At 40.2% G+C, this 12851-nt stretch overlaps 1 protein-coding gene across 1 annotated transcript in view; it reads left to right on the forward strand.

The window, feature by feature from the left end:
* The first annotated feature begins 3738 nt into the window (after window positions 1-3738).
* antxr2a (ANTXR cell adhesion molecule 2a) overlaps window positions 3739-12851 on the forward strand; it is a 126348-nt gene continuing 117235 nt past the window's right edge. The window contains exons 1-2 of the mRNA XM_074671183.1: window positions 3739-4216; window positions 10668-10739. Coding sequence (XP_074527284.1) covers window positions 4050-4216; window positions 10668-10739 — 239 coding nt within the window. The 5' untranslated portion in view covers window positions 3739-4049. The remainder of the gene's footprint in view (window positions 4217-10667; window positions 10740-12851) is intronic.

Consider the following 12851-nt stretch of genomic DNA (forward strand, 5'->3'; position numbering starts at 1 on the left):
CCTACGAGGAGTTGTTCATAAAACTGCTGTGAGTTGTTCTCCCTCTGCAGCAGTTCTGTGATGATGTCATAAACTTATTGATAGCTAAGTGCAACTGGTCATGTGACTCACTGAGTAAAGAAAAATTCTATGTTTATCTCACACACAGACACTATATATGTACTATATAATACATATATGACTCCCAACATCCCATTATTCCTCTTTAGTGCCACCTAGGCACACTAAAATGGCTCTAGCGGGCAGCGGAAGTGTTGTACAGAGATCAAACAAATGTTAAAATATTTGTCTCCTTGAGATGAAAAATTATAAACTGACACCCCTGACCAATCTCAAACAGGAAGCCAGCTATTTGCCTTTTAAAATAAGATTTTGCCACATTTTTGCCCCTTTTTCGAAAACTATCTCCTCCAACACCATAAATGGTATCAGCTTGAAATTCGCTCAGATGACAGAGTGGACCCTGCTTTACAAAATTTGTGCGGGAATTTCTTGTTCTGGAAACGGTTTTCGAATGACGAGGCCTCAAAGTTGGTGAACCCGTAAGAAGCTCCACCAATTAAGAATGAATGGGAGCGGATAATACAGTTCTTCACAAGCTGCTGCATTTTGCCTTGTACACTAAAAAGTATCAGTGGTGAAGCTTTAAAAATGATGTGAATGGATTCCTGACAAAATTTCCTACAAAAGTTTCTATTTTTACAGACATTTGGGTAAAATTGTGGCATCTTTGAGCAGTTATTTCTTAAACTTCTATGAATGTTATGCATAAGCAGGCAGCAGTTGATGATGTCACACTCTGATTAAGAGTTCTGTGCAGCTGGTCATGTGACTCAATAAAGGAGGGAAAATGCTATGTTTTACACACACTCACACACACATGTTTACAGCTATTTTCCACATGTTTATTTCTGCTGTAAAGACATGGAGCTTTATGGAAACTGACTCACTGCTGGACACAGACTCTAGTGGACACTCAGGGAACTGCAGCATTTGACTCCATTTCTCAGGGAAGTTTGCTTCTTGTATGCAAATCACTTTTTTTTTTTTTTACACTTTTTGAATCTGTGTGTACTCATGAAAAGCAGATGTTTGAGCTTTGATCGGGTAAATTTATCAGTTTCAGATTACTGGAGTGAAATCAATGGACAGGGTTTTTTTCTTTAAGTTGAGGCAACACTTGTGCACGCCCTGCATGCTGTAACATGCTCTCTGTGTATCTGAGCTCTGCTCTGTGTTAGTGTTTGGTGTTTTCACAGCAGAAGAGGCCAAAGTTATTCTGAGGCCCACACAAGGGTCTTCACCCTGACTCATGAAAGCTAGAGACAAACTGAGTTAGGAGAGAAAACAACGAGGGAGTTACAAAAACACATCTCACCCTAACTGAAATATTTCTGAACTCCAGACTGTCCTCACACGACGTCCTCTCTGACACATCTTTGATTTCAGTTTCACATCTGCAGCCTCTTTTTCCAGCTCTGTTTCCTGCAGACTGACGGATCCCTGAGTCAGGAAAACTGCTTCTGATGTCTTCTGTGTGTGCCACGTGTTCGTTAGATAAAGTGTGCTGCAGATGTAGAGAAAACCAAGCTTATTTCTGCTGTTCGATGAAGGCGTCTCAACCCGTCAGCCTCCTGAACAGTCTGAGAATTCGTCGAATTACAGAGAGTGAACGTTCCCTAAAATGAGCAGCTTTGGAGGTTGGTGCAGAAAGTAATCAGTGAACACAGTTTGAGTTTGGAGAAATGAAAATCAGTCGTTATCAAAGACTACCCCTCTGTGTTAGCATGCAGGCGGGGATCTAACCAGAACCACATGTTTAGGGGAATTACAGATGCTAATTTTATTCATGGGAACAAATTTTTCTTCTGCAAAATGCACAAAATAAAGTGTTCATTCTTTTTCTGTCAGAAGTTCTTATATTTCTAAACATCTCTGCAGAAATCTACCTAAAAAAATGAAACTTGTCCATTTTTATTACTAAAAATCTTCAGATTTTTAATTGCTGGATGTCTCCTCTCTTCGAAATAAAAGCATAAAAGTCTGAAACTAAAAATACAGAGAAAAAAAGAAAAGTCATTATTTGTTGTCAGGCCTTTTGGGAATCAAACCTCTGACTCGGTGCCTAACTCAGCAGCGTGTATCCTCAGTGTAAAGTGCAGCGTGGTGACGGGCCGTGATCTGACCTCAGTGCGTTTTGTTTACGTAACATCATGAAGTAGCTCTGTTTCCAAAGATGATACAGATGTTGTTGGGTGTGTGCTCTGAGACCTCCAGCTCTGCCGAGGAGCAACAGCTGGATCTGCCTCGAGCATGCGCAGTGGAGGAATATGGTGGTGCATTCAGGTACCAGAGTTCGTCTGGGAAACTCTTTGTGTTGCATTGACTTTTAAAAAGAAATGTACCTCTTTATGTTTCTTAATTTGGAAACAAAACAAACCAAAACAAACCAAACAACAACAAAAACAAAAAGAAAAAAAAAAGTAAAAGAAAAAACAAACAAAACAAAACAAACAAAAACAAAACAACAAAAAAAACAAAAATCAAACAAGAATCAAAACATAAAGCAAAGCAAAACAAACAAAAAACAAAAAACAAAAAAAAACTTAACCAAAAAGCAAAACAAAATGAAACAATAAAACAAAAAAAAATAAAAATAAACAAAAGGATCCCAAAACACATCATAGAACAATCAAACAAAAAACTCAAAAGAAAAACTCAAAATGAAAAATAAATACAAAAAACAAAACAAAAACAAACAAAACACCAAAAAACAAAAAAACAAACAAAACAAATTTTCAAAACAAACCAAACAAAAGTAAACAAAACAAGACGAAAAACACTTCATAAAAACAAACAAAAAATCCCAAACACAAAACAATCAAAAACAAACAAAAACAAAAAACAAAAGCAAACAATAAAACAACAAAAAACATTAAGCCAAAACACAAACAAATGAAAAACAAAACAAAAAAAGGATAAAACAAAAAGAGAACAACAAAAATAAAAGAGAGAAACAATAAGGAAAGTAACTAATAAAACAAAAAAAGAAGGAAAAAAACTCAACAAAAACAAACAAACAAACAAAACAGTACACGTAAACCAAAAAACAAACAAACAAAAACAAGCAAAACAAATGAACAATCAAAATAATTTTTTGGGGGATGATATTTTTAATAAACTTAAGTCAGTCTTCTAAACTTCTAACTTTAATAATATTTTTCCCTGTTCAACATTAACATCATTTTAGTCTAAATATGTCATATCAGCTGAGGCAAATACCTCAAAGTGTCAGATTCTCTCTATATAACTTTTAAGGTGTACTAGTTTCTTACTCTAATGGGCTGTATCATGACAAATATCATTGTTTCTTTAACAAGTTTCATTTCATGTTTGCCTTTTTTAAATTAATTAATTAAGTTTTAATGAAACATTCACCTAATAATCATCTGCCTTGCAAAGGTAGTGTTGAAAATAATGTTTTATTCTTTTAAACTTGACAAAAAAATGAATGAAAGGTTGAGTGTTCAGTAAAATATTTGCCTATGCTCCTTGTTGATCTTTAAAATGTAATCCCAGCAGTAATAAATGTGTTCACAGCTGTTTTTGCTCATTAACCTCAGTTTAATAAAGGTGAGGCCTGCAGAGCTGGGATGTCCGAGCCTCCTCAGAGCCCCTGAAAGCAGCAGAACTTTTCCTCTCGCTGCCTGAAGTTTGGAGTTTGGGGTTAGCAGAGATTTCACGTCCATCTGATCAGAGTATGTGTGTGTGTTTCTCAGGGTGTGTGTGGTTTTGTTGAGGATGTGTGTGAGCGATCAGTGAGTCAGGAGGATGATCAAACTCCACAGCTGATGACGTCTCGCGTGATTTCCTTCATTTCTCAACTCGATCAGTTAAACTTGAGGAACTTTGTCATGAAGCTGCTCACACTCAGAGATGCGCATCAAGTCTGCAGCTCTCCCTGAACTCTGTGAAACTTTTTGAAACTTTTAATCAGCCTCATTTTTTTTAAATCACCGGACTGTTTGACTCTGTGGTTTTGTGTGAACATGGTGGAGAAGTTTTCCTGCCCCGCGGAGGGGGAGCTCTGCCCCGGGAGGAGTCGGTGGAGCTCTGCGGTGGTTGGCGTGCTCCTGCTCGGGCTGTTTGCGTCGTCCTGCTGGGCTGAAGAAGCTTCATGTCACGGAGCTTACGACCTCTACTTTGTTCTGGACAAGTGAGTAAAAAGTTTCTCACCTGTTGGATCAAACTTTTGTGACCTCTAACTGAAGCGGAAACAGAGCTGTGGAGTTTTGCAATGCTGCTTTTCCCCTGTTTATAAAGTGTTGATGTTTCCTCTGTGTGTGTATTTGTGTGTGTGTGTGTGTGTCCGCGATTCTGTGACCTGATTTGGACATTCATGGTAACTTCCGGTGTTACCAAAAACTGTGTCGCCATAACTTTCAGCTGGGTCAGAGTGTGGACAAAAGTCTGTGGACACCCACATGTGAACAGAGTCCAGAGCCCACAGACCAGCAACATCTGCTCGGCTGGTACTGCAGTTCCCTCAGCCTCCACCAGGGCCTAGACCTTAATGTTAAATTTATTTGTTGCAGAAAACATTCAACTGCAGATTTTTTCCCCCTCATTTATTTATTTTTAAACTTCTGCCACTCCTTTTCTTGCAAAATTCACAGGAACACAGATGAAAGCAGCGTGTTGCAGCCAAAACAATAATACCAAAACAATAAAAGTGATGACTTGCATGCAACACAGCACAAAAACAGGCTAATAGCTTCCCCCCACAGTGATTCCTGAAACCACAGGACTCAGTTCATTTCATCCTAACATGACAAACATCAGTGCTGTGTGATGCTGAGCTGCTGTTTTACTGCAGAGCCTCTGAATGTGTCTGCAGAGTCAGCACACTCTGATAAACTGAAGCAGACTTGACTTGGTGAGGATGATTTAGCAAAGCCATGGGAAAGTTTTCAGGAGTTCACAGTCTGAATTTTGGTTTTGTTAAAGACAGAAACTTGTTGTTACTGATCCTTAGTGTCAGATCTGATAGTGTGCTCTGTCTGAATCGGTGTAATGAGAAGTGGTTTCTGAGTTTTACGGAGCCTCAACAGAGAAACCTCAACCCTCAACCACGGCCTCCTCTTACTCTGACCTCGTAGTTTCAGTCTCCTTTGTTGTTCTCATATTAAGTCTGAAGGATGCAGGGGTCTTTCTCATTTTGCCCAACAGCAGTGTCAGTAAAGTCCCTGAAAATGACTTTAGGTAACTAACAAAAAGCAAAGTGCAGCTCAGCTCACAGCCTCCAAAGCCCCTGACAAGCTTCTCAAACAGCTGTCTTTCGTGTTTCAGCTCCAGAAAATAAAACTAACCCTAAATACTAAAAGGATCCAAATACAAGCTGCAGACTGGCTAACAAACCTGTGACAGCTCAGCTGGCAGCCCCTCCTAGAGTCAGGTGGTTTATGGTGAATTTACCTGTTGTAAGCATCAGGTCTGCTTGTTTTTGATGTGAGTAGACCTGGAACCTTTGTGACCCTGCAGACACTGAAGGAGTAGACACTGAGGATGCAGCTCAGCTCGCAGCCCCTCCTGATATCCTCCTTAATAATCAACTGTTTTAGTCTATCAGTAAGTCAGTTTTTACTGATCTTTATCATAGTGTCAGTATGTTTTAAAGAGAAAGACCCTGCAGGAATGTGAACCCTTAAACAAGCTATAGACAGCAGGCAGCTCAGTGCACAGCCCCTCTGAGCATCCAGCAGTTGAACCGCATTTTCTCATCTGCTCTGTTTTTCTGGATGGGAGGATGAGTCTATGCATGGAACTTTAGACTTGCACTGAACCATTCTAGCATAAAGAAACCTGAGGACTAACAACAAGGCTTGCTGCAGCTTGGCTTGCAGCCCCTTCTGAACAGATTTATTTAAATAAAATGAATGTTTCAGTCTGTCAGTAAGTCAGTTTTTACTGGTCTTTATCAAAGTGTTTTTATGTTTTGAAGGGGAAGACCCTGAAGGAATCCAAACCTAAAAGCAATTGATAGCAGGCAGCTCAGTGCACAGCCCCTCTGGTCATCCAGTGGTTTAATCAGCACTGTTTCTCTAGATAGGATGATGACTGTGCATAAATCTACAACTTTACACTGAACCATCCTAGCATAAAGACACCTGAGGACTAACAACCAGGCCAGCTGCAGCTCAGCTTGCAGCCCCTCCTGAAGCTTTATTCACCAGAGTAACTGAACAGATTTAATATATATTACTGTAAGTCAGTTTTTTTTTTTTTTTTTACAATCTTTATAGTGGTATCAGATTGTTTAGAAGGGGAAGACCATGGAGGAATCCAAACTGACAAGCTTTTGATAGCAGACAGCTCAGTGCATGGCCCCTCTGAGCATCCAGTGGTTTCACTGCATTGTCTCATCTACTCTGTTTTTCTGGATGGGAGCATGACTCTGTTCATAAATCTACAACTTTTAACTTACACTTAACCATCCTGACATAAAGAAACTTTAGGATTAACAACCAGGCTAGCTGCAGCTTGGCTCGCAGCCCCTTCTGAACAGATTTATTCATATTCAATTGTTTCAGTCTGTCAGTAAGTCTGTTTTTACTGGTCTTTATCATAGTGTCAGTATGTTTTAAAGGAAAAGACCCTGAAGGAATCCAAACCCTTAAACAAGCTATAGACAGCAGGTAGTTCAGTGCACAGCCCCCCTGAGCATCCAGTGGTTTAACCACATTTTCTCATCTACTCTGTTTCTCTGGATGGGAGGATGACTCTGTGCTATCTGAGCATAAAGAAACCTGAGGACTAACAACCAGGCTAGCTGCAGCTCAGCTCAAAGCCCCTCCTGATTCTCTTTCCACCATAGATTGTCAGAAACTCAGATTTTTCACATGTGAAGCTTTGATCTTTTTCAGTTTGTTTCAGAGAGGATTGAGTTTTAGTTTGTGAACTGTGCAGCCTGTCGTGAGGTCATGAGGATGCTGCTGTTTATAGCGTCTTGAGGTCTGCTCAACAGATGAAACCTGAGACCTTTTAGAAACCTAAATTTTCTGCGCTTACAGTAAAAACTTTATTATTTATTATTGCATTTTTTTTTGCTTTTAGTAGCCTGAAAAAGATGGATATTTCCAAGTCGACTCACCAAAACCAACACTTTGATTTTCTGCAGAAAATTCCTGAATATTGTGGCAGAAAATCTGTTTTTATTTCACTTCCTGACTCTTTCAGTTCTGCTTCAAGCATCAAAAACACAGATCCTGCACACACACATTCGGCGCATTCACCAGAACTTTGCAGCAGCACCATGCACACAGCCCTGCAGTGCATCCTGGGAGTTAGTGGCTCTGATAGTGACTGTTTTTGATCTGCTCCTCCCTCTGTGTTGGAGAGGATCCATCTCTCAGGGCCAGGGAGTCCAAACTCTGCTCCCCTAACCCATTTCCAGCCCACCCCACCCTCAGCTAATTACTAAATGACCGGATGATGAAACAGATTACTGAACCCAGTTCCACCAAAGATCCTGATCAGGGTTTTTCGTTGATTTCTTCAGAGATGTTCAGGTGTAAATTTCTGGGTTTTCTCATGCATGTTCAGGTAAATATGAAGCCCTGGTTTCTGAGATTTCTCTGTGTTTCTGGTGTTTGAGTCAGAAGTTGCAGCTTTCTTCGTTGTCGTGTTTGTCCGTGCAGATAAAAAACTTCCTTGGTCAGATTTCCTGCTGGCTCTGATAAGACAGCGGTCTTATGTCAGCAGTTTCTGCAACAGATGGAGGAGAGCCAGCCTCTGAACTCTCAGACTCCTCTGTTTGAGGTTTCTGCTCATCACGCCGAGCTGTAATAAAAAAGTCCCTCTGCATTGTTCCTTCTTTAACTCCCCTAGGTCTCCATCAGATTGCAGGAAATCACCTCAGAAGGAGGAAAATAGAGAAGTTTAGTTTGGGTAAATTCCTTTCTTCATTTTCTGAGGAAAGCAACCAAACCCTCTGCGCTTTCCAAACCATGATTTTAAGGCTGATTGATAACTTTTTATGACCACATGAAAACAAAACTTAGCTCATTGTGCTCCACCCTGAACTCAAACAACACTTCAGCCCAGTCCAGGGATCAGGGGCGCAACATGTGGTCCACATTGTTGGCAGAGAAAGACGACTAACGGAGTGAATTTAGTAAAACAAGGTTACGTCATCTTCTGTTTTTCACGCCGTGCTGATCCAACATTTCCTGCAGAGGAATATCTGAGGAGTGAGACGTCTCACATTTTTACTATCTCTGCAGAGAGCTGAGCAAAGATGATGCTACAGCACATACAGTTTAAATTATTTAATCAATTATTCAATTAGGCTAACAGTGGGCCAGAGGTCTTCAACCCGCGACTCTGGAGCCTCATGAAAAAATATTGTTGAAATAAAGATTTTTTATTTTTCTTACAGAGGTTATTGATGAGGGCTGCACGGTGGTGCAACGGTTAGCGCTGCAGCCTCACAGCAAGAAGGTCACCGGTTCAAATCCCCACCTCGGCCGGTGGGCCTTTCTGTGCGGAGTTTGCATGTTCTCCCCGTGCATGCGTGGGTTCTCTCCGGGTACTCCGGCTTCCTCCCACAGTCCAAAAACATGCTTACCAGGTTAATTGGTCACACCAAATTGTCCCTAGGTGTGCGTGCATGGTTGTCTGTCTATGTGTCAGCCCTGCGATTGACTGGCGGCCAGTCCAGGGTGTACCCTGCCTCTCGCCCAATGATTGCTGGGATAGGCTCCAGCCACCCGCGACCCTACACAGGATAAGCGGTATAGAAAATGAATGAATGAATGAAAAGGTTATTGATGATTAAAGACACTGACACTAAATAAAATCCTGCGTTAACATTTAGTTGAACTAAATCTTCATCCCATCTGTCAATAAAGCCTGCCACCGCTCTACTTCACCTCCTACAACATCAACAGCCCACCAACTTTCCATGCACCTGTGGCTAACCTCAAGTTTTACAGCCCTGGGAAGATAACTACATCTAAAAAAGACTCATCTGGAAGAAAATACTGATTTTAATTCTGTGTGGATTAAATTATTTGACTGCCAACATGCCTGCTCAAAATACATGCTTGATCTGTGGCAAGCCTTTAGCTAACAACAAAAAAAAACTATTGTGCAATATTTTCAGTGTGTTCATCCAATTTAAGTATCCTTTCAAAATTTTGATTTTTTAAAAAATTTATTGGTCCCTTATTATTTAACAAATTTTTGAAATTTCTTTTTTTGTCATTTAGCATATTTTTTAAATTTTTGCAATTTTTTGAAATTTCAAAAATGTTTTAATTTTTTGGACAATTTTTCATTTCATTTTTTTTTTAATTTTCCCATTTTTTATTTTATTCTATTTTTTTGTTTATTTATAAATTTTGGCAGAGTTCACATTTTTTTTTTGACTCTAAAAAACATTTTGGCAATTTTTTGAAATTTCAAAAATGTTTTATTTTTTTGTATAATTTTTAATTTCATTCCCCCCCCCCCATTTTTTCTTTTCTGTTTTTTTTTCTTTCTTTTTTTTTACATTCTGAAAAGTTCATAATTTTTTTTAACTACAAAAATATTTTTGCATTTTTTTAAAACATTTTTTCTTTCTTTTTTTTTATTTTTTTTTTTTCAAATTTTCCATTTCTTTATTTTCATTTTTTTATGTTAAACTTTTGGCAAAGTTCACTTTTATTTTCACTCCATAAAACATTTTCTCAAATTTTTTAAATTTCAAAAATTGTGGATTTTTACAGTTGTTTTAGATTGTGAAAATTTTGAAATATTTGGAAACGTTTTAGAATAGAAAACTAAGAAATCATATGTACAATTTTATAAAATCAAAAATACCCTCTTTTAGATAATTCTTCACTTGATTTATTGAATTTTATATACTTTATGGGCTTCATTGTGAAGATAGAGTAGATTTTGTGGCTCCTGAATGACTTTAATCCAGGTGAGCTGAGGAAAAATGGCTCCTATGAGAGTAAAGGTTGCAGACTCCTGCAGTGGTCTAACTGGGAGCTAACTCAGGGCTAGCTAAGGGCTAAGAGTGAATTTACTGTAGGCTAACCGTGGGCTAACTGTTAGCTAACTGTGGTCTTGCTGAGTGAGCCATCTGTCTGTTACCTGTTGCTCACCTGGTTGGTGTCTTCCTGTGTCGTCTCGGAGACCAGGATCAGGTCTGGACCCTCTCTTCTGTTGGCTAACAGCCCTGTCTGTCCCTGTCTGTCCCTGTCTGTCCCTGTCTGTCCCTGTCTGTCCCTGTCTGTCCCTGTCTGTCCTGTTCTCTGTCCTGTTCTCTGTCCTGGTCTCTCGGTCTCTTCATGAGACAGAGTGCGATTAATTCCTCTTCTGTATTTCTGGGCCTGAACTTGTCGTCCAGAGCCAGCGAGCTGCAGAGAGACGGAGCTCCTGTGAACATTTGAGCTTCCTAACAGCTTTAGTGGCTGCTATAGATCACAGACTTCTCAGCTCCATTCTGCAGCATGTGGCTGGTGTTAATGTCCAACTGTGGCTGTGTGACAAAGCACACACACTGTACAGTTAGTGTTTTACTCCCCAGCACACAATCTGCTGCGAGCGGCCGACGAGCTGCAGACCCACAAACCGACCAGTCGACAAACTGACAAACTGTTGTTTTCTCCTCTCAGGTCCGGAAGTGTCGCCACCAACTGGCATGAGATTTACTCCTTCGTCAAGAACCTGACGGACAGATTCGTGAGGTGAGTGCACGCAGACGTGACAGAACATGGGTTTTATTCAGGGTTAGGGTTTTTGAAGAGAAACATGCACGCAGGTGAGAAGTGTGTGAACTGTTTGTAGTTTAATGTAGCAGAGTCGTTGTCCTTGTTTATTTGGTTTTGTTGATCTCTAAAATTAAAGATCTCCGTCGTTGCTTCCATCCTCCAGTCTTCGCTCAGATTTCACTTCACACCTGTTTTACAAATTCTCAAACTGCAAAAGCAGCACATCCTTTTTTTTGCACATAATTCATTAAAGCGTCTTGAACGTTGAGCTTGCATAACGTTTGAGTCAAACGCTTCCTGCCAGCACAGTACAGACGGCGGCGACCTAGCCAGAATGAAGTGGTTGGTTGAAGAAAATAGCAAAGGCACCAGGTGGGAGTGGGTGGCAGAGAGGAGCAGTCTTCTGGGCTGTGAGAACGGCCATTTGCACCGGGGGGGTCCGGCTCCACACGTCCTCCCCCCACCCCCCACCCCCCGCCTCCGGCACGGAGCGAGCGGCCGGCGAGCGCGCAGACAATGTACAGTAAAGACCGAGAACACACGACAATCTGCTAAACAATGCTCGCTCACCAAGAGCTCTTCTGTTCCGCCATGTGGACCGAGCTGGACCCCCTCCTCCTGCAGGAGCCCCCCTCTGATATGTCCCTGGCACCCTGCGTCCTTCTCTGCAGCAGACTCCAGGAAGACGAGATATCTGCACGCCGTGAACCCTCTGAACTGAGACAAAGGAGTCTGCACGAGCACGCTGTCCGCTCTGTTTCAGGTCCTTCCTGTCAGGTTAACCACCGATTTAGCATCTTAACCCCTCCCAAAATAAAAACCCCACTCAGGAGGGATTATTAAACCATAACAACTCATCAAAGCTAGAGAGAAAACCATAATTCAGTGTGCATCTTCTGCATAATTCACCAAATCCGTCAACAAAGTATCTGAGCCCAAAATAAAACAGAATAAAGAAAACCAAACGAAATATTTCCGCACGCTTCAGACGCTTTGAAACTAAGTGAACACACAAAACGTGTAAATGCAAAAACTGTAAAAACAACAAAATTAAAACGTAGAAACTATGTTGAGAAAACTTTTCCCTTCATTCATGAAAAACTAAAAAACATGAATCTGTGACTGAAACTCGGCTCCTGCTGTTGTGTTTTTACTCATCCTGACGTCTTTTCTTCGAGGATCTCCAGATGGGTTTTATTTCTAGAGCCTGAGTTTGGAAAAACAGGAAAGTTGTAAGAGACACAATCATGAAACATGAATCCTGCAGTTGTAGTTCTTCTCGTTGTGACGTCTTCTTTTTGTTTTTTATTTAAGTCTCTGTTTTAAAATCCAAAGAGAAGGGAAACATCCCCGTCTAAAAGTTTTAAAAGAATTATTAAATCTGTCTTCCATCTTTGTTAAGTTGCAGGAAATAATTTTGCAAAGCATGTCGGTGCAAAAAAACACAGTTTTAATTTATTAAGGGATAGCCCCTTGAGCTGCAAAACAGAAAACAAAAAAAAACAGAACACAAACAAAACAAAAACAGAAACACCGCTCTCCCATTAGGAAAATATGTAAGGTGTTTAAAGGTTTGAGGATATTCTCTGAGGTATTCTGATAAACAATGTCAATATAATCTAGAATAGAGAAAATAATCTGTGAAATTAATTTTTTCTTTACTTGAAATGAAAAACAGAATAAACTGAAGGATAAAACATACCCACAATATAATCAGTTCGTTTGCAAATATAATGGATGTGTGGTTTAAAGGAGAGCTCTGGATTGATCCAGAGTCTCAGATATTTAAACCCTTCAACCCTCACAGGTGGAGACCCATCGCTGAATTTAAAGGCCAGTGTAGGAGAGCTATGTATATGAAAAATCTGCAAAAGAAGCTCGGCTCCTCATTGTGACGTCTTTTTCTTTGAGGATGTTGTGACGGTTTTTACTTCTAGAGTCTGAAGAGAGAATAATCTAAACTGTGTCAGAAAAATCAAACTGCTGGACGCTATCATCATCTCGGTCTCCATCCACAGTCGGGTCTTTAAACAAAGACAGGAAGAAGCTCCAAACTGGAAACAAAGAGGAAGATGAAGTCGATAAGAT

The sequence above is a fragment of the Halichoeres trimaculatus genome, unplaced genomic scaffold (assembly GCF_033239565.1).
Source record: "Halichoeres trimaculatus isolate MK-OKI-2021-1 unplaced genomic scaffold, fHalTri1.1 fHalTri1_scaffold_5, whole genome shotgun sequence".
Lineage (NCBI taxonomy): Eukaryota > Metazoa > Chordata > Actinopteri > Labriformes > Labridae > Halichoeres > Halichoeres trimaculatus.